Source organism: Canis aureus, chromosome 22, assembly GCF_053574225.1.
Source record: "Canis aureus isolate CA01 chromosome 22, VMU_Caureus_v.1.0, whole genome shotgun sequence".
Taxonomy (NCBI): Eukaryota; Metazoa; Chordata; class Mammalia; order Carnivora; family Canidae; genus Canis; species Canis aureus.
The window spans coordinates 26,457,629-26,481,232 of NC_135632.1; the positions used below are offsets into that span (position 1 = coordinate 26,457,629).

Genomic DNA, 23,604 nt, shown 5'->3' on the forward strand with positions numbered 1-23,604 from the left:
CGACAGTTATGAAAGATCACATTAGAGTGTCCAAAGGGCAGAATTTCTTCTCTTTGGCCTCAGCTTATACAACTGGGTATACCGGAGCTTGAACTGGAAGAGGTAGTGAGTAATGATCTTTTGGATACACCGTCATATGAAATAAATACAATATGAAAAATTTAAGCTCTATCACTGACAACTGCAATACTCCCAAATGAGGGTCACAGAGATGAGGTCCAAAGTATGCAGTATACAAAATATTTAGAGTCCAAAATGAGAGGGACCTTGGCCATGAAACTAGTCACATATGACTCAACAGCATTCCCAGTAGGCACTGCTCTGTTAATGCATGGCACTGGAACCCACTGTTAACATTTCCAACTCAACCTAAAAGGGATTATTTTCTCATGAAAACCCAGGTCTTAATTTCATGAGAAAGCAATAAAGTGCAATGTACCAATATCTGCTCTCAAAAACGAACTCCACCAGATTAATATACACAAAAATATTTACACTTTTGAATTTCAAGGATCTAAACCTTGTCACATGACTACCTACCAAATTCCCCACCATCTCTTTAGATAATGACAAGAATAAATAGGTTGAAAATGTTTTTGGGAAAAAAAAATTCTTTATTTCTATTTATTCATTTATGCAAAGACAGTATCAACAATAGGTAATAATAACATTCTTATAAGTTTAAAATTAATTTTCCATTTTGAAAGGTTCAGGACTTTTGTCTCTTATTTGTTTTAAATACTTCAAGTCCAACAAAAAAGCAGAAAAATAAAGTTTATTCTCTTACTTTTCTTAAGGTCATACTAGGATAATTAGAATTGGCTCTTTCAAATTTAGGTACCATTTAGAGTAGCTTGGAAATTTAATCACAGAATGATACACGTAAGAATGTTATAGCACACCCAATAAAAAGTGTGAAGAATTTTTAAAGGACAAATTTCAGGGCATTTTCAAATTCTGAGGCATGAGAAAGTCTTCTTGGGGATCCTTAAGCTAAAAGATTCTTCTCTTCAGATTCAGAGTGAAAATTATTGGGGATTATAAAACAACTATGGGGACTGATGATATGGCCCATGGTAGTTGCCTTATTTTAGGGCTAAATGGAGTCTCCATGTTTTAGTGAAGGGACCAATGAAAAGAAAGGCTAAGAAGCCACTTTAAACTCATTTCAATGGCAGGTCAAATGATGCTGATACAAGTGTTTCCCTTAGAAGGTTTTATCCCATTGTCACCTTTCCAAGGCTTAGCCCTCAAACTGTTCATGTTGCTACTTCTCTTCTCTGTATCACCTGTTCTAGGAGCAAATCTCTAGAAGAATGGTGCCACCAACTGAAAAAATCAAGACTGGAGGGACAGCAAAGAGGCTCTAGTTATCTGTCACAATTTAACAAGGAGACTATCTAATCTAGAAATGATTGTTAACTGTGCTCTAGTTATGCTCTTCAGATACACACAACTTTAGTGGTTTTGAAACACAACTACTTTGACTCTTCTAAACATATTTTACTTTAAAAAAGGAAATAGGCTAACAAGCAAAAATAAAATATATTTGCTCTTTAACAAATAACTAATATTTTAATGTTTTTATAAAAACAATTCCTTTCAGGTACTCTGATTAACCTTTAAGCAACATAAAAAAAGTTTCAGCATTCTTTAATACCAGTATTTTGCACAATTTAAGATACAGCCATTGAGTTTAGCATTTCAAGGGAAAAGAAAAGATAGAAGGAGAATGGTAACTCACTGAGAAGCTTATGTACTTAGTAAAGTTTAGTTTGTTTTGGATTCTTTAAAAAAATTAGGCCCAGAATTTTAGTTATCCTAATTATCATCCCAATCAAATAGGATATCTATGTTTGGATTCTAGATAAAAAGACAAGTATTTTGAACTAATAAACATAAGACCCACTGATTGGACTGTTTGTTTAGAATCTTTTACTGGGTTTAGACAAGAAAGACTTCAATAAGGCTAACTATATATTGAGTTCCACTGATTAAAAATACAGTTTTACAAACTCTGCTTTTGTGGTAAATTTCGAGACAAATCATAAATGTAAAGAATACTGTAAATAGCGTACTGTTCACAGGTACTTGTCAGAGAAGTGAAATGCTTGAATTCAAAATATCAAAATTCTGACCTTTCAAAATAGGTTTTCTAAAATAATTTCCTGAAAATCAGCAATTGCTTTTAAACTCTTAAAATGTCAATTTCAATAAAAAAAAATCCTTACAGATAAATGTTATTCTTTTCAGTCTCAATTATTTTTTACTTTCAACTATATATTGAATACAGAACCAGTTTCTAAATAAACATCTAATGAAGAACAGTTCCAATGTAAAGTAAAACTAGGCAATCTAATACAACTTCTATAAGAAAGTCTGAGTGTGATTGGTCAAAATTCAGAATTAAATTTCTGTAATAGTGAAAACTTTCAGTCTCTTCTTAATATTCAAAACGAGCAACTTCCCATGAGACTAGAAAGTTAGCAAAGTGGATCACACAGATTTAAGCACTGCCCGACTTCTTCTAAAGTGATGCACTCTTTTATCCTAGAAAAAACAGAAACAGTCCTTTTTACTTCACTGAAAATTCTGATTATCACTATGATAGTTGCAAAATACTTAAAGCATTTATTTTGGGTTTTTAAAACTATAAATAAGAGAAAAGTGATCCTTTCTGAGAAGTCTTTCCTGAACTTTTAAGATAACAAATGTATCAATGACTAGTTTTATTCAACAATTTAATTTAAAAAGAAATCTCAGTAAACTCAGAAACAGAGGACTTGGAGTCAGTATCATTTTATGAAGATTCTTAATTAATGATCTGGCAGTGATGCCCCAGAGACAGCTGGTGGAAAACATAATTTTTAAAAGTACTGTTTTTACTAACAAGTGCATCTGGTAGAAATCATAGCTTGAATACAGCACGTCACTTCAAACTGAAATGCTATGTTTTTAGGTTAAAAAATAAAAGCTTGGGCATATTTAAAGGCATATCCTTAACTTGTGATGAAGATCTATCATTCTTTAGGAAATGAGGATATAAATAAAAAATACATGTAAAATTTTCCTTTCACTTTATTTTCCTTTCACATAATATCTGCAAATGTGTGCAGATATTATGAAGTAAGGCCTTAAAAAACAAATGGAGTGGAGTGAACCAATAACATCGATGGTATTTTCTTTTCTCTAAGAGCTTAACTGGGCCCTTTTCCTAGAGACTTAAAATTCAGTTGTCATATAAAGAATAGTGGCTTTTGGAAATTATGCAATCTGTCAATAGGATAATATCCTATTTCGGTTAAAGCTCAGAAAAGTGGTCACAAACTCAAGTATCTTCACAAGTCAGGTAGGATGTAAAAAATTGTAAGGACAACAGAGAAACAGTGTATGCCCTCCTCAATGCATTCAAATTTGATTAAAATAACAGTAACATTTAGCTAATCAAAATAGGTGTATATACCAGACAACCTCAAACTACCAACTTGTGACTCCTAGCCCAGAGGGACGGAAAACTGAAGGTTCAAAGTGTAGCTTTTGCCTAGTATCAGGTGAAAACTCAAGTTTAAAGACTACTTTCTGCTTTGCAAACAAATCATTTAAGTACTATTTAACCTTCAGTACTTTGGGCAAGGTAGGCTGTCATACAATCCTAGTTCTTTCCTTTTAAATTATACTGTCTGTATATAATGAGACAATAAAAGAACAAATGTCAACGTTAAAGAAATATGTTTTACTTTCTGTTGAACTTAATCCTGCTATGGCTCTACTCTTCTGTATTATAGGAATTCCTTAGTATACCCTTTTAAAAGGACTGTAAAAGTTTCATCCTATGTCCATCCAATGATAGAAAAAAGCTATTCTCCTTTCCCTGTTTTAAGACACAAAGCCATGGTTAAAAAACTCCCCTTTGAATATAAAATGGTATAGTCATTTTGGAAAAATTCTAGCCATTTCTCAAAAGGTTCAACATAGTTATTATTACTCATTAATTCCATTCCCAGGTATATACCCAAGAGAAATAAAACCGTTAAGTCCACAGAATAACTTATTCATGAACTTTCACAGCATTACTCATCAGAGTCAGAAAGTGGAAACAACCCAAATTGTCTATCAAGTGATGAATAAACAAAGGGTGGTATGTCCATAAATAAAAATAAAGTATTTACACACACTGCAACATAGGTGAATCTTAAAAACATTATGCTAAGTGAAAGAGGCCAGTCAAAAAAGTCCACATATTGTATTATTCTATTTATATGATATGTCCAGAATAGGAAAATCTTTCTAAAAGAAGCAGTTAGTGGTTCTCTAGAGGTAGAGGAGTTGGGAAGAAATAAAAAGTGACCACTTAATGGCTGAAGGGCTGATGAAAATATTCCAAAATTGTGGTCATGACTGCACAACTCTGAATAACTATAAAAATGGAATTGTTTTGTTTTAAATAGGTTTATTGCATGGTTCGTGGATTATGTTCGTGTTTTAAATAGGTTTATTGCATGGTTCGTGGTTCATCTTAATAAACTTATTATAAAACAAATTTCCCTTTACTAATAACCACAATATTCTTGTCCCCATTAGAGTGACAGTTAGTTCCTTTCCATAATCACAGACTCAGAATTAAAGAGATCTAAAGAACCTTTAGTCCTATGTCTCATTTTAGACTTGTAAAAACTAGAGCCTTTGTAAGACTTAAGTAATTTGTCCAATGTGACAGAACCAGGATCAGAAACCAGAACTTTCTTAAATTCAAACACCCACATCTCACCAACTCTGAATCAACTTTCATTTTCTACTCAGTTCTTTTCACTGCTTCACTTTACATCTTTTCCCCCTACATTGTTCAAGTATGTCATCTGGATGATTGATTTCTTTTCTTCTCTTTAATATCCATGCACAGGCGTCACCCATTTTACTGCATATCATAGATAAGGCATTTTTTACAAATTAAAGGTTTGTAGCTTTGCATTGAAAGTCTACTGGCACCATTTTTCCAGCAATTGCTCCGTGTTACATTTTGGTAATTCTCTTAATATTTTGTACTTTATTATTAGTTATTCTATTTGCTATGGTAATCTGTGGTCAGTGATTCTGAGAAAGCTCAGATGACAATTTTTAGCAATAAAATATATTTTTTTGTTTTTTTGTTTTTTTAATAAAATATATTTTAATTAAAGGTAGGCGTACTGTATTTTTTATATAGAATGCTATTATTGCATACTTCATAGACTACAGTACAATGTAAACATAACTTTTATATGTACTGGGAAAAAATTTCATTTGACTTACTTTATTGCATATTCACCCTATTGCAGTTGTATGAAACTGAACCTGTGGTATCCAAGGTATGTTCTCTGCCTTGTGAACCTAAAATTTCCTCTTTTTCCATTTGTCAAGCCAATATTCTCTTCCAACTCTCTTCTTTTACACAAACCTTTTCAATTATAAGCTTCTGCTAAAGGTTTCTTCCCTAAGGACAAGCTGTATCAAGGTTTGAGCAGCATAAAATACATGGCCAGGTAAAACTCACTCACAAAGGTTTTTTGACTTACAGTCAAATGCCAAAATGTTCAATTAATGCTCAATTAAATGTTCTATATAATCTCAAAATGTATGTGTATACCACAGAAAAAAAATATGCTTCATAGCTGACAAATATGCCTTTTATTCTGTATACTATTTTTTTTTCATACCTTAAAGTAGTCATCTTGAGTAACAAGAGAGTTTCTCAGTCTGTTCTCTGGATTAAATAGACAAGATACCACAGTCTGTATGCTTCTGTCCACAGATTTCTGAAAAAAAGGGAAGTTTTCTCAGTAATCTAAAGATTATAGCTTTTACTCACTGTAACAAGCTTTTTATTTTTTATAACAAGTTTTTTTTTTAAATATTTTATTTATTTATTCATGAGAGACAGAGAGAGAGAGAGACAGAGAGACAGAGACAGAGACACAGGCAGAGGGAGAAGCAGGCTCCATGCAGGGAGCCCAACATGGGACTCGATCCCCCGTCTCCAGGATCACACCCTGGGCTGAAGTTGGCGTTAAATCGCTGAGCCACCCAGGCTGCCCTGTAACAAGCTTTTTAAAGAAAATAGAATACATGTACTTTTCCCTAAAGAATCCTTAATGTAATCCATAAGGTACTATGAGTGTAATTCACAATACATTACATTTTCATGTAATTACATGTCACTTAATATGTACCTTTCATGAAATTTTTAAAATATTTCAGAATCCTAAGTATTGATTATAAAGCTCAATTTAGTAAAACCCTCAGATATTTGCTTAAGGCTCTTTAATTTTTCCTATTAGATAAGCAACAATGAACTTCAACATTCCAAGAAAAAATATCCAGGAACTGGTCATTATAACTATTCTAATCATCACTCAGATCAAGGAATCTTTTTTACTCTATAGTTCAGCAGTTCTCATTTTTTTCCACTGAGAAACACATGGACAAAGTTCACACAATCCAATGGGAAACCTTCAAGGTTGTTATGCACATTCCCACCACATCACCTACTTCCACATTCCCACTCATTCAAGGAAAACAGGAGCACTGAAGAGAGCACTGTCAGGAATTCGTTCTAATATTAAAAAAGAAGCAACTCCACCTATTTCAGTATTTCAATTATCAATCCAGACTCCACCACTCTTGAGAGCTGCTATCATATATAATGAATGTTATGGAGAGAATGCCACAAACAATTGGATACTATTAACTTAGCTAAGTAAATGTTTAAATTGGTTAAAAAAAAAAAGGTAAATATAATTCATACTAATCTCTCTTTTGAAGAGAGAATTCTTGAAGAAACCCACCTGTCTACTGCATTCCACCAAGTTATGCTTGGTTATTAAAGTTATTAAAGTATGGTTTAAAAAACAATGCAAATATAAGAGAAAAGGACGACTGAATCAGAAACTATATGTAAACAGTGAAAGCTTGGGGGTGCCTGAAATTTCATCGATTTTTACAAAAACTGCCAAATTATTAGTCAGTTACTTAAGCTCTGTAAATTTTGGCTTCCATATTTAAATTTGAAAAAAGAAGCTTGTGTCTCAAATTGTTAATACTTGTTAATACTTAAAAAATAACTGTGAGAATATAAAGATAAACAAAATTAGATGTTTGCCTTTTGTGGGCCATTTCCTGAGGACGGAGTAGCTTCATGAACTGAACATTCACTTTGCAGAACTTCAGATCCTGGATCAACTTCATTACAGTGGTAATTAACAGCGGTATAAGCCTACATTATGATAGAAGTATAATCAAACAGATGTACATTAGATACATTTCTAAACAACATATTCTTCAAAATAAGTGAGCTTATACTGAGGATTTAAAGGTGGGTTGTGTTGAAGTTCAATTTACATTGTTTCAGAAACTAAACTGAATAGGTGAAATTCACTAAGGCAGTCTTTTATTTTGAAAAGTCTTCTAAACTTCAACAAAATCTGATTAGAAGGGCTCTAAGAAAAAGAAACTCCAACATGTAGTAATAGAATGAGAATTTCCCAGTGCCTAAGGATTTTAACTCATATCATTCAAAGGTCCAATGCTGATAAAAAGTAGCAAAGGCTTAAGTGTTTTATAGAGATAACAGCCTCTTGTTTTATTTCTCATGTAATATATACCAGTATTAACAAAACATTCGCTTGTCTTCAACAGATTTTTTTTTTATGGGTAGAAAAATAGAGACAGATTGAATACTAATTCCAAATTCACTGAATTAGAATTAGCATAGGTATTAATACTACCTTTCTTGGATTATATATAATTTAGCACCTGTTGTATGCAGAGCAGCCATTGGCTTAAGCATATAAGAACAACCTGAGAAACAAAAAGCACAGTATCTTGCATGGAAGAATATACTTGGGTTGACAAGAAATTAATAAAACATAACACATAATGTGAAAGGGAAATTAAAAAATATTTCTAGGCATACATGTGATGGCAAAAGGCCATGAAACATTTTAACAGTTAAAAATAAGAAAACATTTTAAAATAAGAAAAAGGAAGGGGTGTCTCAGTCCATTAAGTGTCCAACTCTTGATTTTGGCTCGGGTCATGATCTTGGGATTGTGAGATTAAGCCCCACATCTGGCTCCGCACTGGGCATGGAGCCTCCTTAAGTTTCTTTCTCCCTCTGCCTCTCCCCTTCATTTGCTCTCTCCCCCTCTCTAAAAAAATAAAAGATAAATAAAAGGAAGTATATGTTTGGCTAATTCACCTTACCGGGGGTATAACATAACTCCTTTGTTCCCCAGCAGGCCACTGTGGTGGCATCTTAAAACAAACAAAAAAAAAGGAGAGAGAGAGGAAGTAACAATTAGTTAACCATTCCTACATGTTTTCAGAAATGTGAAAGATTTGTCAAGTTGAATCCTTGAACTTACAGTAGAAGAAACAATGAAAGAAAGAAGTACTTTAGGTTTCTAATACCTGAAGGTTTGTTACTTTCACATACAAACTCTAACTTTCTTCTGAATTTTCCATGTTGGCTTAAATAGTTCTCTGAATTTATCACCAAAGATAATGGTTATGGGTCATAGATACACTCATATCTATGGTAGAAACTGAGAGAACTGCACCTTCTAGTATTCAGCTGGAATAAACACTACCAAATATAATTGGAATTCAGTGCTCTAAGAACTGAGAAATCATTTTATTTTGATCTAGCCTACTAGAAAAACTTTGAAAAGTCAATCTGGACATTTCAGCTATTTGACAGCAAAAATGGAAGAATGTATGTTGAAATATAGAAGAGGACACCAAATCCTAGAAGACAGTACAAGAGAAAACTTTGTGCTAAGTATATTCCTTTCAAAAGATCATTCCCATGGGATGCCTGGGTGGCTCAACGGATGAGCCTTCAGCTCAGGGCCTGATCCCCGAGTCCCAGGATCGAGTCCCACATCGGGCTTCCTGCACTGAGCCTGCTTCTCCCTCTGCCTAGGTCTCTACCTCTCTTGGTCTCTCTCATGAATAAATAAATAAATATAATCTTTAAAAAATTCCCTTTTTTCCTAAATAAAGGTTTTTTTTTTCTAATTAAAGGTTCTAATTCCTAACTAATTCTAACTTTATTTTGCACATACTCAACTAGTTTAAATGACAATAAAATAAATTTATATAAATAAAGGACTCAGATAGTATTCCAAAGTAAATCATTTTGTTCCCTATTAAGTTACCTGATAATTATAAACAGGCAGCTGATATCCAGTGATGACCTGAACAGGTGAACTTGGATAAGGAGGATATGCCTGAGAAAAAAGTTTATAGAAAGAATGCATTAACAAGGAAAATTCTTGAAAACTATACAGAAGTATTATTCCCAATACAACCAAAGTATGAAAATAAAGAACTCTTATTTTTCTATATACAAATTCAGAATTCTATTGGAGTGATTGGCTTCATACAGAAAAATTCTCTTTCAAATGTCAGTCTTTTGGGTGAGGAAAAGGAAGAGATAAAATAAGGGAAGTGACTGACTTTGCCCATCTGTATTTATCTTACTTGTATATTTATCCCCAGTAGGAAGCTTATTTCTTACACTGGTGATAAAGCTCCATTAGGATAGATTTCCATGTTAAACTCTTAGTAACACATCTGCTTTTTGTTAAAATATTTTTAAGCAGTTTTGTATTCCTTTGGGATAATGTGTAGTCAATGTACAGTCCTCCTACACACTTTATGGCTCTTTCTGTATTTCATTTCTACAAGGTAAGGGTTGTACATAACCCTGAAATTGTAAAAAGAAAAAAAAAGAATCAATATTCATCTTTCAATAAATACTTACTGACTGAAATCATCTATTAATACCACATACGAATAGACCCAAGTAAGTAATACCTCACAGTAAATGTTAGGAACAAATAGAGATTTTCTTCTAACCATGTTTAGAGCAAGAAAAATAATAAAAGATATATCCTACATTTCAGGTAGATGGAAAAAATGTAAACAAATGAGAGACACTACAGAACGACTTCACTATTTCTCTTTTCCTGCAAATGTCTTTTAAATTGAAGTAAAATGAAAAAGAAAATCAATGTTATTTATCAATAGGAGATTTTAAGTATTCCAAATCCCACTTCAAACATTAAAGAAACCAGGACTAATCAAATTATATGCCAGAAACTCACAGAATGTACAAATACAGTTCAATCATCAGAAACCTATCCATTCTAGGGATCCCTGGGTGGCGCAGCGGTTTGGCGCCTGCCTTTTGGCCCAGGGCGCGATCCTGGAGACCCGGGATCAAATCCCACATCGGGCTCCCGGTGCATGGAGCCTGCTTCTCCCTCTGCCTGTGTCTCTGCCTCTCTCTCTCTCTGTGACTATCATAAATAAATAAAAATTAAAAAAAATTTAAAAAAAGAAACCTATCCATTCTAGAACAAGAATACATCCAGAAGTCAGGAATCTGTGTGAGAAGGTATCTGAAAATCACAGCAAGTAAGTAGTAACTAGAATTGCCAAACTGAGAGAAGAATAAACCAGGCAAATCCATGAAAAAAAAAGCCATCTTCAGATATTTTATGAGTTATCAATGGAGGGGAAAATGGAGGAGTATGTTCTTTGTGGCCACAGAGGTCAGTTCTAAGATAAAGGTTTACAAACTATATATAAGCAGATTTTAGTCTGATGTAAGAAAAAACACTAAGAACAACAAATTTCTAACAAAAGTAATAAATTTCCTTGACCATCACTCAAAGTATTGAAAAAGAGACAGTATTATCACTATTACAGAAATTCTACAATTTATGTCACAGAGAGTAAAAAGTGAGACTGGCTCATTTTTAAGGTGTCCATATCAATAAAGTCTCCATTACTAATTAAAAAAAAATTCTTACCTGAACATACTGAGTTATAGGATTCATCATGGTTGGAGGCTGCATGTAAGTTTCTGTGTTTGGATTACTCCAGACACTCTGAAACTGTGGTGGAGGAGGAGGATTAAAAACCAAAGGACGAGGCTGCACATGATAAGCACCTTTTTTAAAGAATAAAACAAAAACAATGCCCACTTTTAGTTTTTGAAAAGCTACACATGTCAACAAAAACCATTCTTCTCTTTACTCACATAAATTTTGTTTCCTGATTGCAGGTCCCAGTTTCAGCTTTTTACCATGGAAATTTATCTGTGACTGAAAATAAAGCAATAAAATTAAATTAAATTCACTTTCAAAGTCTTCACTTCCAAGACTTTGGTAAACATTCCAATCTTCTAAAATTTCTACCATCAGAGAGGATCAATAATAAGCACATACTAAATCAAAATTTATCAGCACGAAGCTACCTTAACCTCACCACTCACGTACTGAAAGGAGTCTTGGAATTTGATCAAAAACCTTTACACTGTCTGAAACCTTTCCTGTCTCTAGGTCATGAAGCCAGATGTCCAATTAGAAATAAACACGTCTGACAAGTTACAAGATTACTCTAGGTTTGGATTTCAAACAAGAAGTTTATTTCTATATTTTATACAAGGCTATATATATTCAGGACTCAAACAACACTAAACATTGCATCCTTAAACTGAGAGAGACTTTGCCATAAGATTACTTACTTCTACTATCTTCTGCACATCCACATCATTATAAAATGAAACAAATCCATAGCTAGAAAGACAGATAATGTATAAAAATCACCACTGTAACAGTATAAAACTTTTCTAGTATTCCATGAAATAATTGACAGAAGTGATAATGATAAAGAATGAAGAATATACTGAGGTAAAGATTTGTTAGATGTACACGATCGATCCTCTATAAATTTTACTGCTTTTTATTTTCTTCCCCAATCTATGTCAGAATGTGTGAGGATTAAAATAGTGTGGGACATCATTTGTTAATAGAAAATTCATATCTATGAACCTGAATTTATTACCTAAGATGGTTAAAATTTAAGATGCTGTGTAATACATGAAGAAAACAACTTTGATAAAACTGATTAATCCACTTAAGTAAAATAAACGAAAATGGGAAATGTTTATATACAAACACTATGAAAATGACTAAATAGAAGAGCTGATAGCCAACTGTTATCCTATATACGAAAGAAAGGAACAAAGCAACAAATTTATACAAATATAAGAAAACAAATTTTGAATTCTTTTTTTATGTTACTCTATAAAGATACTAGAGCTCAGATGTTTTTAATACTTCATTCATACCAAACATGTTTTACTCACCCTTTGGACACACCAGTTCGATCCGTGATTATCTTCACTTCTTTTACTGAACCATATCTAGCAAAGAAACTTCTAATTTCGGTTTCATCCATCTACAGGGAAGAATTGGACTTCAAGCGTAAAAATTCAGCATTCAAAATTTTCAATTACACTCTAAAGATTTGAAGATGAGGAAATATCTCCCCTAAGTATCCCCAAACCACCTGTAGATCTTTGTCAAAGATACTTGTGGTCTCTATAGGTTGAAAACCAATTCCAAATCTACATGAAGCACCAAAAAAACCTTATGTTTACAACAGAGCCCAAATCCCATAATTTACTAAATATTTTTTTAAATAAATGAAATAGAAATACAATACCCTAACATCAATTCCACCAACAAAAACGGTGTTTGGCATGATTTTGCCTTCTGGTAAAACATAGCCTTGGCTGGTTGTAGCTGATGAGGACTGAGTGCTGGCCTCTCTGGAGATGGTTGAGTTTGGAGTCTCGGGATTTGCAGCAGACTGTAATTTGGAAAGTAGTTATCATCACTAGATACTCATGTAAAAACCACACATGATGTAAAATATAAACTTTGTATTTAAAGTACAAAATTACTTTAATAGTAAATTGGCCAGCAGTACAGATTAGTTCAGGTTTAGGATTAAAAATAATCAGACCAGGGATATCTGGGTGGTTCAGTCAGTTAAGGTCATAACCTCAGGGGTCATGAGCTTGAGCCCCATGTCAGCTCTATGCTGGTTGTGGAGTCTGCTTAAGATTTTTCTCTCCCTCTGCCCCTTCTCACCCCCCCACCCACAAATAAAATAATTAGAATAGATCAGCACGAAATTTTAACAAAAGGTTACAGTACCTTCTTAAACCCAGTGTTGCTCATCATCATATCTTAAAGTAGAATACTGACTTTATACTGAGTTTGTGAACCAGAAAGTTCAGATTTGTAAAAATTGTTATTAAAGTCATCCTGTTATATTCCAGTAAGCAAATTTTCACTTCACTGAATACCTTATTAAAAATCATAGGAAATCTTTGAAAAAGATAAATGAACTTTAAAAAAATTTGCATCAAAAACACACATCAAAGCTTTAAACCAATTTGCTTTGCCTCCTCTTTCTAGTCACCAAAATTAACATGGATTTTATAATTAAATACTCCATGTGTTAGTATGCATTTACTTTGGAAATGGTCATGAAAACATTATTTGCTCACATACCATAGGTCCTGCTAAAAAAGGCTTATAATCCTTTCCTCTAGGATGTTCAAAGTATCTTTTGAAATAACATTTTCCTTCTTCAGTAATACCAGATCAATCCAACTGATAATTCTAATTTTCACAGTGGGCTGATAGAAATAAATGGTACTATCTTTATTTTCAGATAAAGAGACTCACATGTGAAACTCATTATTTTTCTGGATTCTGGTTCAGAACTCTATCTTAAGTCCTTCCATTCTAAGATTAATGTAAACTTTTCTGAAGCAAAATTTACTGGTAACATATATATGTTGGAAAAGTAGTATAGCATAGTGAAACAAAAATTTATTTAGTCAGATCTAGGTTCATGTCCCTCACTAGATTATAAGCCACTTACTTGGCAGCTGTTTATATCTAGGAATATTGCTTTGAGAAAAAAGTTAGATAACATCTGTGAATTCATTTTGTAAAGTATAATGTGGAATGCAAATATAAGTTAGTGTCCTGTTATTTGAATTTATTTTCAATAGATTAAAAAGTTTCTTCCCTGGTTCTACTGTTTGCTTATTTATTTTGTAGCTATTTTATTATTAACAACTAATTTCATTTGGAACTTCAAGGAACTAGTTTATGGCACATCCACTTATTTGGAATTCATTTATGAAGGGTTTATTGGTTCTAAGAGGGAAATATGAACCGTTGCAAGAGAGAGAAACCCATTACATTTCCTCTTATACAGAAAAACAAAGACGAAAGAAACCAATTGATACCTACTTTTTAAAAAGCGAGCACGGTAATTTTTATAGAAATTAGTAACAATACTAAGGTAGATAGAATTCTTATTTTGTTAGATGCTAGAAGTTACTGGTTAATTTAAAATTCTACAAACTGTTATACTAATTCGAGATGAAATCAAAACTCTCAATCACCAAATGTGTTTTGTTTTTTCTCTTATTAATTTGTGTACATACAACTGACCCTTGAAAACAAGGATCTGAACTGCCCAGGTCCTCTTATTAACAGATATATTTTTAAAACTACAATACAGTACTGTAAATGCATTTTTCCCTTCTTTAGGATTTTCTTAATCACATTTTTTCCCTGTAGTTTACTTTATTATAAGAATACAGTATATAATCCATATAACATACAAATTGTGTTTATCAATGGTTTTATGTTACCAGTAAGGTTTCTGGTCAACAGTGAGCTACTAGCAGTTAACTTTTGGGGGAAGTCAAAAGTTATATGCCAACTTTTGAATGTCTGTGGAGGGAGGGTGAGTCACTGTCCCTAATCCCTGCATTGTTTAAGAGTAACCGTACTTCCTGATTCTTTTCTGTAACTATAGCATAGTAATATTTCATGACAACAAAGTAGTATAAAAATATCTTTCTGAAGATTTATCTTTTTTTCTTAGTTTTCTAATTTTAGTGTTTCTACATGGATCTATTATTACATAAGCCAGGCATCTTGAACTATTGAAACTTGACTAGATTTCTCTTCACTATAAAACTTACCAATCCTTTCTAGTTAGCGCTTTCAAAAGTTCAAAACAAATAGAACAAAACAGTGGTTCTGAAATTCTTATAGACTTTTTTTCTCTTTCTCAATTTCCCCTTCATTTGTGGATGAACTTTGGAAAGCTTTCTTTTTGACAAGCTATTTAGTATTATCTGTCTGTGAACAATGGAAGAATATACTTTAATTCAGAAGTGTAACATCAGGCCAGAAAACTGTGCCAGAAAAAAAAAAATAAAAGAAAACTGTGCCAGATTATAAGACGTTATTATAATGTATTATTTCTCAACCCAGGGAGATTTTGTGGTCCAGGAACATTTCTGGTTGTCACACCTAAGGGGTACTCCTTGTATCTGGTGGTAGAGGCCAAGGATATGGTAAAAATCCTTTAATGCAAAAGCAGCTTCCCACAACAAGAAATTACGTGTCCCAAAATATCAACAGAGTCACAGTTGAGAAACCTGTAATAGTATCCAGAATCAAAAAGTGAAGTTCTAATTCTCATATTCTATTTACAGAAATAAAATGGATACTTGAGACTAAGCAATAATTGAGGGAGGGTAAAGGCCATTATATATTATAGGAAGTTTGTTTTGGTTTGGGATTTTGATATTTACTGCTTGGTTAATTGAGATATTAAATACAATATTCATCAAATCATTTTACGAGTGTCTTAATATCTTAAGGCACTATCCTGTCTTAGTCCTCAACCAGCAGGTGGCACTCAAAGCTAACAAAGTAAGCAAAGTACTCCATTTTAACAGGACTGATCAGGAATTAAGCTTCTAGTGTATACTTACATGCAGTTATAATTTATATATACAACATCTGTAACCAAAAAACAACCTTTAATACTTTTAAACTATTGCTAAAAATACTCCATAAATGCATAGACTAAAGTAAAAAAGTTGATGTTCAAGTATTAATCTTAACCATCTATACAGAAAGTTTCACGTAAATTAAATATAAGAAGTAATTATTTTTTGTATATACCTTCAAAATGAGTTGGTGGGTTCTGAGATGAGTAATGCTAAGATCTTAAGTAGGGGAGAACATGGAGGCCATTATATACACAATCTTATCACTACTATTTACAGTAATGTATTCCCTGTTATACTTTAATAATAACAAAAATAAACAAAAAGCTGGAAAAAATATCACTAAAGTTCTTGGGACGTCAGCTCTTTAACATCACTTCATTCAACTATTGTATCTACATGCAAGTAATCTAAGATCTAGAACTGACTACAAAAAAGTCTATAATTTGTAGGCATCAGAGTTCTATCCACAGAAGTAGCTAATAAAAAGGCTGGGACATCTGGGTTGAGCATCTGCCTCTGGCTTAGGGCATGATCCTGGGGCTCCAGGATCAAGTCTCGTATTGGGCTCCTTGCAGGGATCCTGCTTCTCCCTCTGCCTGTGTCTCTGCCTCTCCCTGTTTATCTCTCATGAATAAATAAAACCTTAAAAAAAAAAAAAAAGACAAAGATGCTAAAGTGAACTAGGAAATGAAAATCAGAATAAAACCTCATAAGTAAATCCAAGAGTGGACTCTTAGGGGGAAAAAATCCACACAATAAACAATGCTAAGCAAGAAAAAGGACAAGAAAGCAAAAATCTACATTTGTCTTTTTAAAAAGGTGTATGACCACATATTATAGGAGAATGTGATGTATAAAAAAGTCTCTAGAAATAAATACGGAAATCTCGATGAAATGGCCAGCTTTCTAGAAAAAAAGTCAATTTTTAAAAATCTTAGGAAAGGAAAGAATATTTGATTTTTAGCTCAGTTTCACTAGGAGTTTTTTCAAACTGTAAAGTAACTGGTGCACGTGTAGGGGGTGTGTATGGAGGACACCAACACAGAATCAAGGGCAGACAGAAGAAAGAGCATAGGAGAAAGAAAATTCAGGGGTGCTTGGCTAGCTCAGTGGCAGACATTCTTAATCTCCGGGTTGTGAGTTTGAGACCTAGGCTAGGTGTAGAGATCACTAAAATAAAATACAATAAAATAAAAAATTAAATTAAATTAAAAAAATAAAATTAAATAAAATAAAAAATAAAATACAAGAATTCAGACACCATAATTGAAAAATATTCCATTTTACAAAACCAACACCTAAATAATAAAACCTAATCAAAAGCTAATGGTTCACCTCTGTCCCTAACACAGAGATGTAAAATTCCAGCAGGATTTTAAAAACATATAATTAACAGTTTATACTGAAAACTCAAGGATGGTTCATTCTTAGTAAATCTATAACTGTAATTCACCTTAATGAAAAAGCATTTTAAAAAATACAGCATTCACTTAATTTTAAAAATACAGCAATGTATTTTTTAAATACAATTCACTTAAGCAGCATTCACTTAAACCTAAGTAAAATGGAAGAATCTTCTTTGTTGAAGTAATCTTAAGCTAACATCAGGCTTAAAATGAAACAGCCATTTCCACTGAAATTAGGGAATAAAGGCAATTCTTTTTTACCACTATAAATGAGGAATTAATAGTTTTTATAAATCCTTTAAAAAGATAAACATCTAAATAGAAAGGTGCATTAAAAATCTATTAAAAATTTTTTTGAAAGCTAACAACTTCAACTTCATTAAAGATAAAAAAAAAAAAAGCACATCAAAACGTATTTTCCAGCTATTAGATTGGCAACTTTAAAAATTATCGAAAGAATGTGGAGAAGAGGTCACTCTACATACAGTGGGAAAACATACTGGTAACCTGGTTCCATTAAGACTAACTTGGAAAGATATACTACAATTTAAAATTGTTATAAAATGGGCATAACTCTCCACACCCACCCAGTTTAGCTGTTTCCATTGCTGGCAATTAATTTCAGTGATTAATGAATTAGCATGTCAAAACATTTGGACAAATATACTTAATACAGCATTGTTTTATGCAGAAAAGGTACTCATTATAAGAGAATTTGATAAAATAAGTAATGACAGAGTCTTAACACTCTGTATTTGAAGTCATATAACTTAATTTATATTTGAAATAAGGTCCACCATATTTATTAGGTGAAAGACACAGGGAATATAATAAAATACTATTATGTGGCATGGCACAAGTTTTATAAAATAAAGTTCACCTCTCTACATGCAAAAACACTTGTTGAACAGTGGTTAAAGGTGCTGGGACGGACCAGGTTTCTTAAAATGAAACTGAGTTAAAATAAAATAAAAATGAGTTAATACGCTGTTATAATCAGGGGGGGGAAAAAGCTATTCGCATTTCCCCCTCTTTTCCTCTAAAAATGGAGAGAAAAAAATATTAGGATTTTTCATAGTAACTCGGTGATTAATCAGTAACAAGGATAATGACAACGCAAATAAGTATTAGAGAATATTACGCATAATTATATTTTTAGTATTTATATGTAGTAATATAAACTAAATTTCCTCCCTTTAGTTCTGAAATTGAAGAATCCTAATGATACTACAAATCCGCAGTGTTTAAAAACATCTGTGACGAAAGGTTGGGTCAGAAAGTGGTCAGAGCTGAATCCCGCGGTCAATCAACTCTGCATTTACCCAAACTCACAGAAACGTACACCTCGGAGAGGAAATACTACGGTCTGCGCGTCTTGTTTAAATCCCTCGTTCGTCTAGAGGGGAAGGTGCTCCCCCACCCAGGACGAGGCAGCAGCGCGGGCGGCTCGGAGCGCGAGCGCGCGGCCACCACGGCGTCGGGCGGCCTGGCCCGTCCGCCCGAGGCCGCCGCCCGAGGGAGCCCCCGACGCCACGTCAGGCGCGAGCGGCCGCCGCCGAAGCGCTCCAGTCCCGGCCCGACGCCCGACGCCCGCCACCCCACGTCCGAGGGCCGGGAAGGAACCACCAGCGGAAGCAACTCGCCCTCCAAGGCAGCCGCCGAGTTCCGCAGAGCCCGCGCCGGCCCGACGCCATGACGCGGGACACGCGCTGCCTCCTCTCCACAGGGTGAGCGCGGGAAGGGAAGGGAGGCCTGGGGGTGGCGGTGGGGGCGGGGCGGGGCGGGGCGGGCGCGCGGTTCTCCCCCGAGTCCCGGCGGCCCCCCGCGGGCTGCCCCGCCACCCAGTCGGTGGGGCGGGAGGCAGGCGGGGCGGTGTGAAGGCCGCGGCCCTGCACGTGGCCGCCGGCGGAGGGGCAGCAGGTCCTGAGGGCCGCGCCCCCCACCCGCGGGCATCCCGCCCCTCCTCCCCCGCTCCGGGCCGCCTCGCCCTTCTCTCAGGCCTCGTCTGCCGTGCACCCCGGAACAGGGAAGCGGGGTGGCCCCACTTTCAGCCCCCGACCCCTGCGCCGCGCCACAAAAGCCGCGTCTCCGCCCCCCGGGGAGACGGGCCCCCGCCTGGGCCCCTCAGGCCTCCTCCTCAACTCACCATGATGGCGGCAGCTAGCAGTTCCCGCCGACGGGGCTCGAGGGGGAGTGGAGGCCGCGCTTCCGGCACCACCCGTGGGGCTGCTGCTGGCTGTGCTCGTGCCGCTGCCCGGCTTCGGCTGGGCCCAGCGAGAGACGTCCGAGGACTGAGGGGAGGCAAAGGCGAGCGGCGAGGCGGAGGAGCCCTGCAGCGGAGCGGCGAGGCTGAGGGGTGCCGGCGAACTGAGGCGTGGCCCGCGGGGCTCCGGGAGGTGGCTCCTGCGCAGGGTACCGGGGCTCGTGGTAGACGCCTCAGCCAATGGGTGGCAGCCCCCCGCCCCCTGCGGGGGGGTTGGGGGGACGCCCGCTCCCCGAGCGGGGGGGATGCAGGGGGTGCGCGCGGGCCGGCGCTCCGCAGCCCGGGAGGTATGGCCCTGGGGTGGACAGACTGACAAGGCCACACTCACACTCACACACACACCCCGACGTAGGCATCACCCCGAAATGCCTTTGGGGCGCACTTGAAATGAGTATGCATCCTTAAATATATGTTAAAGTTAAACGAAGAACTTAATGTGTCTAGGCTCTAGCTTCAAAATGGCGCCCCGAACACATAGGATTAGCCCGATCACGATTATCCCCTCCCATCGCCTCCAAGATCAATTAAATGCCTGCGGAAATAGAAAATAGAACCAAGTCTGTAGGCAACGGGGAAGGAGACCCCCCAAAATCCACACACTTGGGAGACTTTCTGTCAAGTTTGAGGTAGATGGGGTTGGATTGGAAGAAACCTCGGATGGGGCCGACCAAATTAGTGTTCAGGGCATTCACTGGTTCAAGAAACATGTCGGTGGTAATTGACAGACAACCAGGTACGGTAGATACAGGATTCAAGAAAATAGGCAAACATTTCTTCCCTCAGGGAGTTCAGATTGTGAGGGCGAGCGTTTATTTTCTAGGCCTTAGCGGAGGAAACGAGGCCTGCTTAGAGAATTCTAGAACATTCTCAAGGTCTGAGAAACAAGGCCTAGAGCAAGGGTGAGCTGTAGGGCAGTTGGTGGAGCAAATCACACAACTTTGGGAACCCCTCCAGCGTTCTTTCCTCACGGAGGGTAACCGGCTATGACTTTAATCCTCAAACTTCACTTTTGTATTGATGAAAAGCATTTAAATGTTACTTTTTGAGCTGGAACAGTGGTGGACTTCCTTAATCTGAAAGCTTTACCACTACCAACACCTAGTATTACTGGATAAAATACTAACCTTATTTTTAATATTCAGCTAAACCCCTAAGAAATGAAGGGAAATCGCAAGATGCCAGAAATTAAACTGAAAACCAGAGTATTCCTAAAGTGATTCTTCTCTAGCCCTAGATATGAGGGGCTGGGGTGTAAGATGACCAGTCAACTAGTTTGCCCTGGACTTTCCTGGTTTTAGCACGGAAAAAAAACCCCAATCCCCAGAGAACCAGGTCCCCGGCAAACCAGGATAGGTGGTCATCCCAAGTGTGGGCAAGAGGTTGTTAGTCTGTAACTTGAGACAAGGAAGTATACAGGCAGGAAATAAGGGTTTGAAGTGTCTCCAGGTGGGAGTTGGAACTGAGTATATTACAGAAAACCATTGTCCCTGAAAGACATCCTCAGGAAAAGGGTAGATTAGGGAAAATACAAAACACCCAGTAGATGAGGAAGCTTGTTTCATTTCTGAATGAAAAGAAAAAAACTTAACTCCAGTGAAATTTTGAAACCCTATTGCCTGCATCTCATAACAGTTTAGAGTTTAATTTTTAGCACGTACATGTTGTTAAAAATCTCAAGTCTCAAAACCTAGAAATTGATTCCCCAATCCCTTCCTCCTCCCCCAAAAGATCTCAGATAAAGGATCTGGATTGCCTTGCAGAAACAAACATAAAACCAACCTGGAGGGATGTTTTCATAAAAGGCTCAACAGGATGCTCCTAAGAACGGACTCTGCAAGATACACTCACAACGAAAAAGATTAAAAAACTGTTTACTTATTCAGAGCAATACACTCTATATTTTAAGGCTATTTTACTATTTTAACATGTAAACTTAAAGTCTAAAACTAGTAAATGTGTTTACTCACCTCAAATAATTTAAAGCTTTTAGGATTTTTGTTTTTTGGTTCTTTTTGATTTTTTTTAGATTGTACTTATTTATTTGAGAGAGACAGAATGAGAACAAGCAGTACAAGCCAGGGCGGGAGTGGGGGGCAGGAAGGGACAGAGAGAGAGGGAGAAGCAGACTCCTGGCTGAGCAGAGAGACCAAGAGGGGGCTTAATCCCAGGAACCTGAGATCATGACCTCAACCAAAGGCAGACACTTAACAGACTGGGCCACCCAGGCGCCCCTCTTGGGATGTTTTAAACTCTAACCCTCCAAATTTATAAAATATTGTTATTATTCATTACTTAATTTTATCCTCTTTCCGTTCCATAAATTAGACATATTTTTTAGACCAACAACATTTGTAAAAATATTTTGCTTACCATTTCTTTACATATTTCAAATAGTCTTTCTGGATTATTTTCGTTGTGCCTAAAGGAAATTTACAGAGTTTACTTTAATGGGAGTGTGATGTGGCAAGTGCCCAGATTTCCTACCCCCCCCCCCACATGCTTTTATTTTGCTCTTGATCATTGAAGATAATTCTACTGCATATATAATTCTAAGTTTACAGTTGTCTTTTTTTCCTCAGAATATTGAACATATTCTATTATCTTCTAGTTTCTGTTGCTACTGAGAAATCTGTTAATACAGTCCTGGTTAAGATCTATTTTGTTTTGGTGTTCTAAAAAGTTCACAATGATGTCACTAGGGCAGTTTGAAAAATTTCTTCTGTTTAGGAGTTTTTTGGCTTTGTGGATTTGTGGATTGGCTTTCCACAATCCTAAAAAATTTCACCCATTGTCAAAGATTAAATGGTTAAAGGATTTAACCTATTTTCAATTCTTATAGTTATTTTTGTCTTAAATTATGACTTTTTCAAATGTTAGTGGTATTTCCTTGAAGCTTTATGAAATCTTCACTTAATAGGAGAAGAAATGTTATTATTTAAGATCTGTAGCCATTATTGAAATCAATAGCCATTATTGAAATCAGTAGCCATTTCAATGTATTAAGACTGGTAGCATAATTCATAAATTCAGAAATAAATCTATATTGCTTCCTTATCCTCCAGAGATTGGAAGAGAAGGGAAAGAAAGAAAGGCTGCTATTAACTCCCCTGCCAGTTCTTTTGTATTCCTAAAGCCTGGGATTTTTTTTTTTTTTAAGATTTTATTTATTTGTTCATAGAAGACACAGAGAAAGGCAGAGACATAGGCAGAGGAAGAAGCAGGCTCCATGCAGGGATCCCAATGTGGGACTCGATCCCAGAACTCTAGGATCACACCCTGAGCCAAAGGCAGACACTCAACCGCTGAGCCACCCAGGTGTCCCTAAAGCCTGGGATTTTTAATAGAAGGCTTATAATTAGGATAAGCACTTTCAAACTTCATTCATTTACAAACCATTTTCAAGATTTTTGTATCTGCTTCGAATCTTTATATTATTTACCTAATTTTACAAAAATGACTCCTTGTCCTAAGCAGTAGTATTTATGAAATAACATTTACTGTGTTACTTTTTTCAGCAATTCACATTAAAATATAGGCATATAAGTATTAAAACTTAAAAACACTGTCCACAGATCACTTCACATCACACTCTTCCATAGCAACAAAATTATATACCTTTGAAAAGGGCTGGACTAGGAAAACTTTAAATCTTTGGATATGCAAAATTAGGTTCAAGGACCTAAGGGGTAGAGTGTCAAATTGTTTTGCATAATAAGTGAGAGTAATTGAATTTGAAGGGGAAACCATGCAAGGCTGGAAAAGTGGAAACATGGGAATTTGGAGAAAAGAGATAATCTGGAAAACTGACAAGAAATTGAAGCCTGAAGTGCAAGATGCAATCTGAGTACATTGTAATCATCTGAAGACTTAAAAGTTTGTATTCCCAGGCCTTACCCTAGACCAATTTAAATCAGCTGAGGGCAAGATCCAATCAATATTAGATTTTTAGGCATGCCTGGGTGGCTCAGTGGTTAAGCATCTGCCTTTGGCTCAGGGCATGATCCTGGAGTCGTGGGATGGAGCCTGCTTCTCCCTCTGCCAATGTCTGCCTCTCTCTCTCTCTCTCTGTCTCTCATGAATAAATAAATAAAATCTTTAAAATATATACATTAATTTTTTTAGAAGTGTTTTTCAAGTTACTCCAATATGCAACTAAATTTGAAAAATTTTGCTCTAGAGTTTTGCTACTCAAAGTGTCCTCAGAC

The 23,604-nt window shown here is 35.9% G+C and overlaps 1 protein-coding gene and 1 long non-coding RNA gene across 5 annotated transcripts in view; one reads left to right on the forward strand and one right to left on the reverse strand.

Annotated features, from left to right (window-relative positions):
* Positions 1-594: 594 nt before the first annotated feature.
* Positions 595-19,712, reverse strand: DAZL (deleted in azoospermia like). 3 transcript variants are annotated; one of them, XM_077865303.1, is made up of 11 exons: positions 19,283-19,712; positions 12,556-12,702; positions 12,197-12,288; positions 11,573-11,624; positions 11,087-11,150; positions 10,857-10,996; positions 9,195-9,266; positions 8,239-8,289; positions 7,136-7,249; positions 5,694-5,792; positions 595-2,550 (listed from the first exon to the last, which is right to left on the reverse strand). In XM_077865303.1, exons 1-11 carry the CDS (start codon positions 19,283-19,285, stop codon positions 2,497-2,499), a joined length of 888 nt encoding a protein of 295 aa, XP_077721429.1. In that variant the 5' UTR covers positions 19,286-19,712; the 3' UTR covers positions 595-2,496. The 3 variants fall into 3 exon arrangements, with proteins under 3 accessions (XP_077721429.1, XP_077721427.1, XP_077721428.1); XM_077865301.1 differs by lacking the exon at positions 19,283-19,712 and adding an exon at positions 18,469-18,603; XM_077865302.1 differs by lacking the exons at positions 7,136-7,249; positions 8,239-8,289 and having other exon boundaries at positions 19,283-19,509.
* Positions 18,650-23,604, forward strand: part of LOC144293946 (uncharacterized) — a 90,950-nt gene continuing 85,995 nt past the window's right edge. The window contains exon 1 of one of the 2 annotated variants that reach the window (XR_013361296.1): positions 18,650-18,863. This is a non-coding gene — a long non-coding RNA (uncharacterized LOC144293946). The remainder of the gene's footprint in view (positions 18,864-23,604) is intronic. The other variant, XR_013361295.1, reaches the window with a different exon arrangement.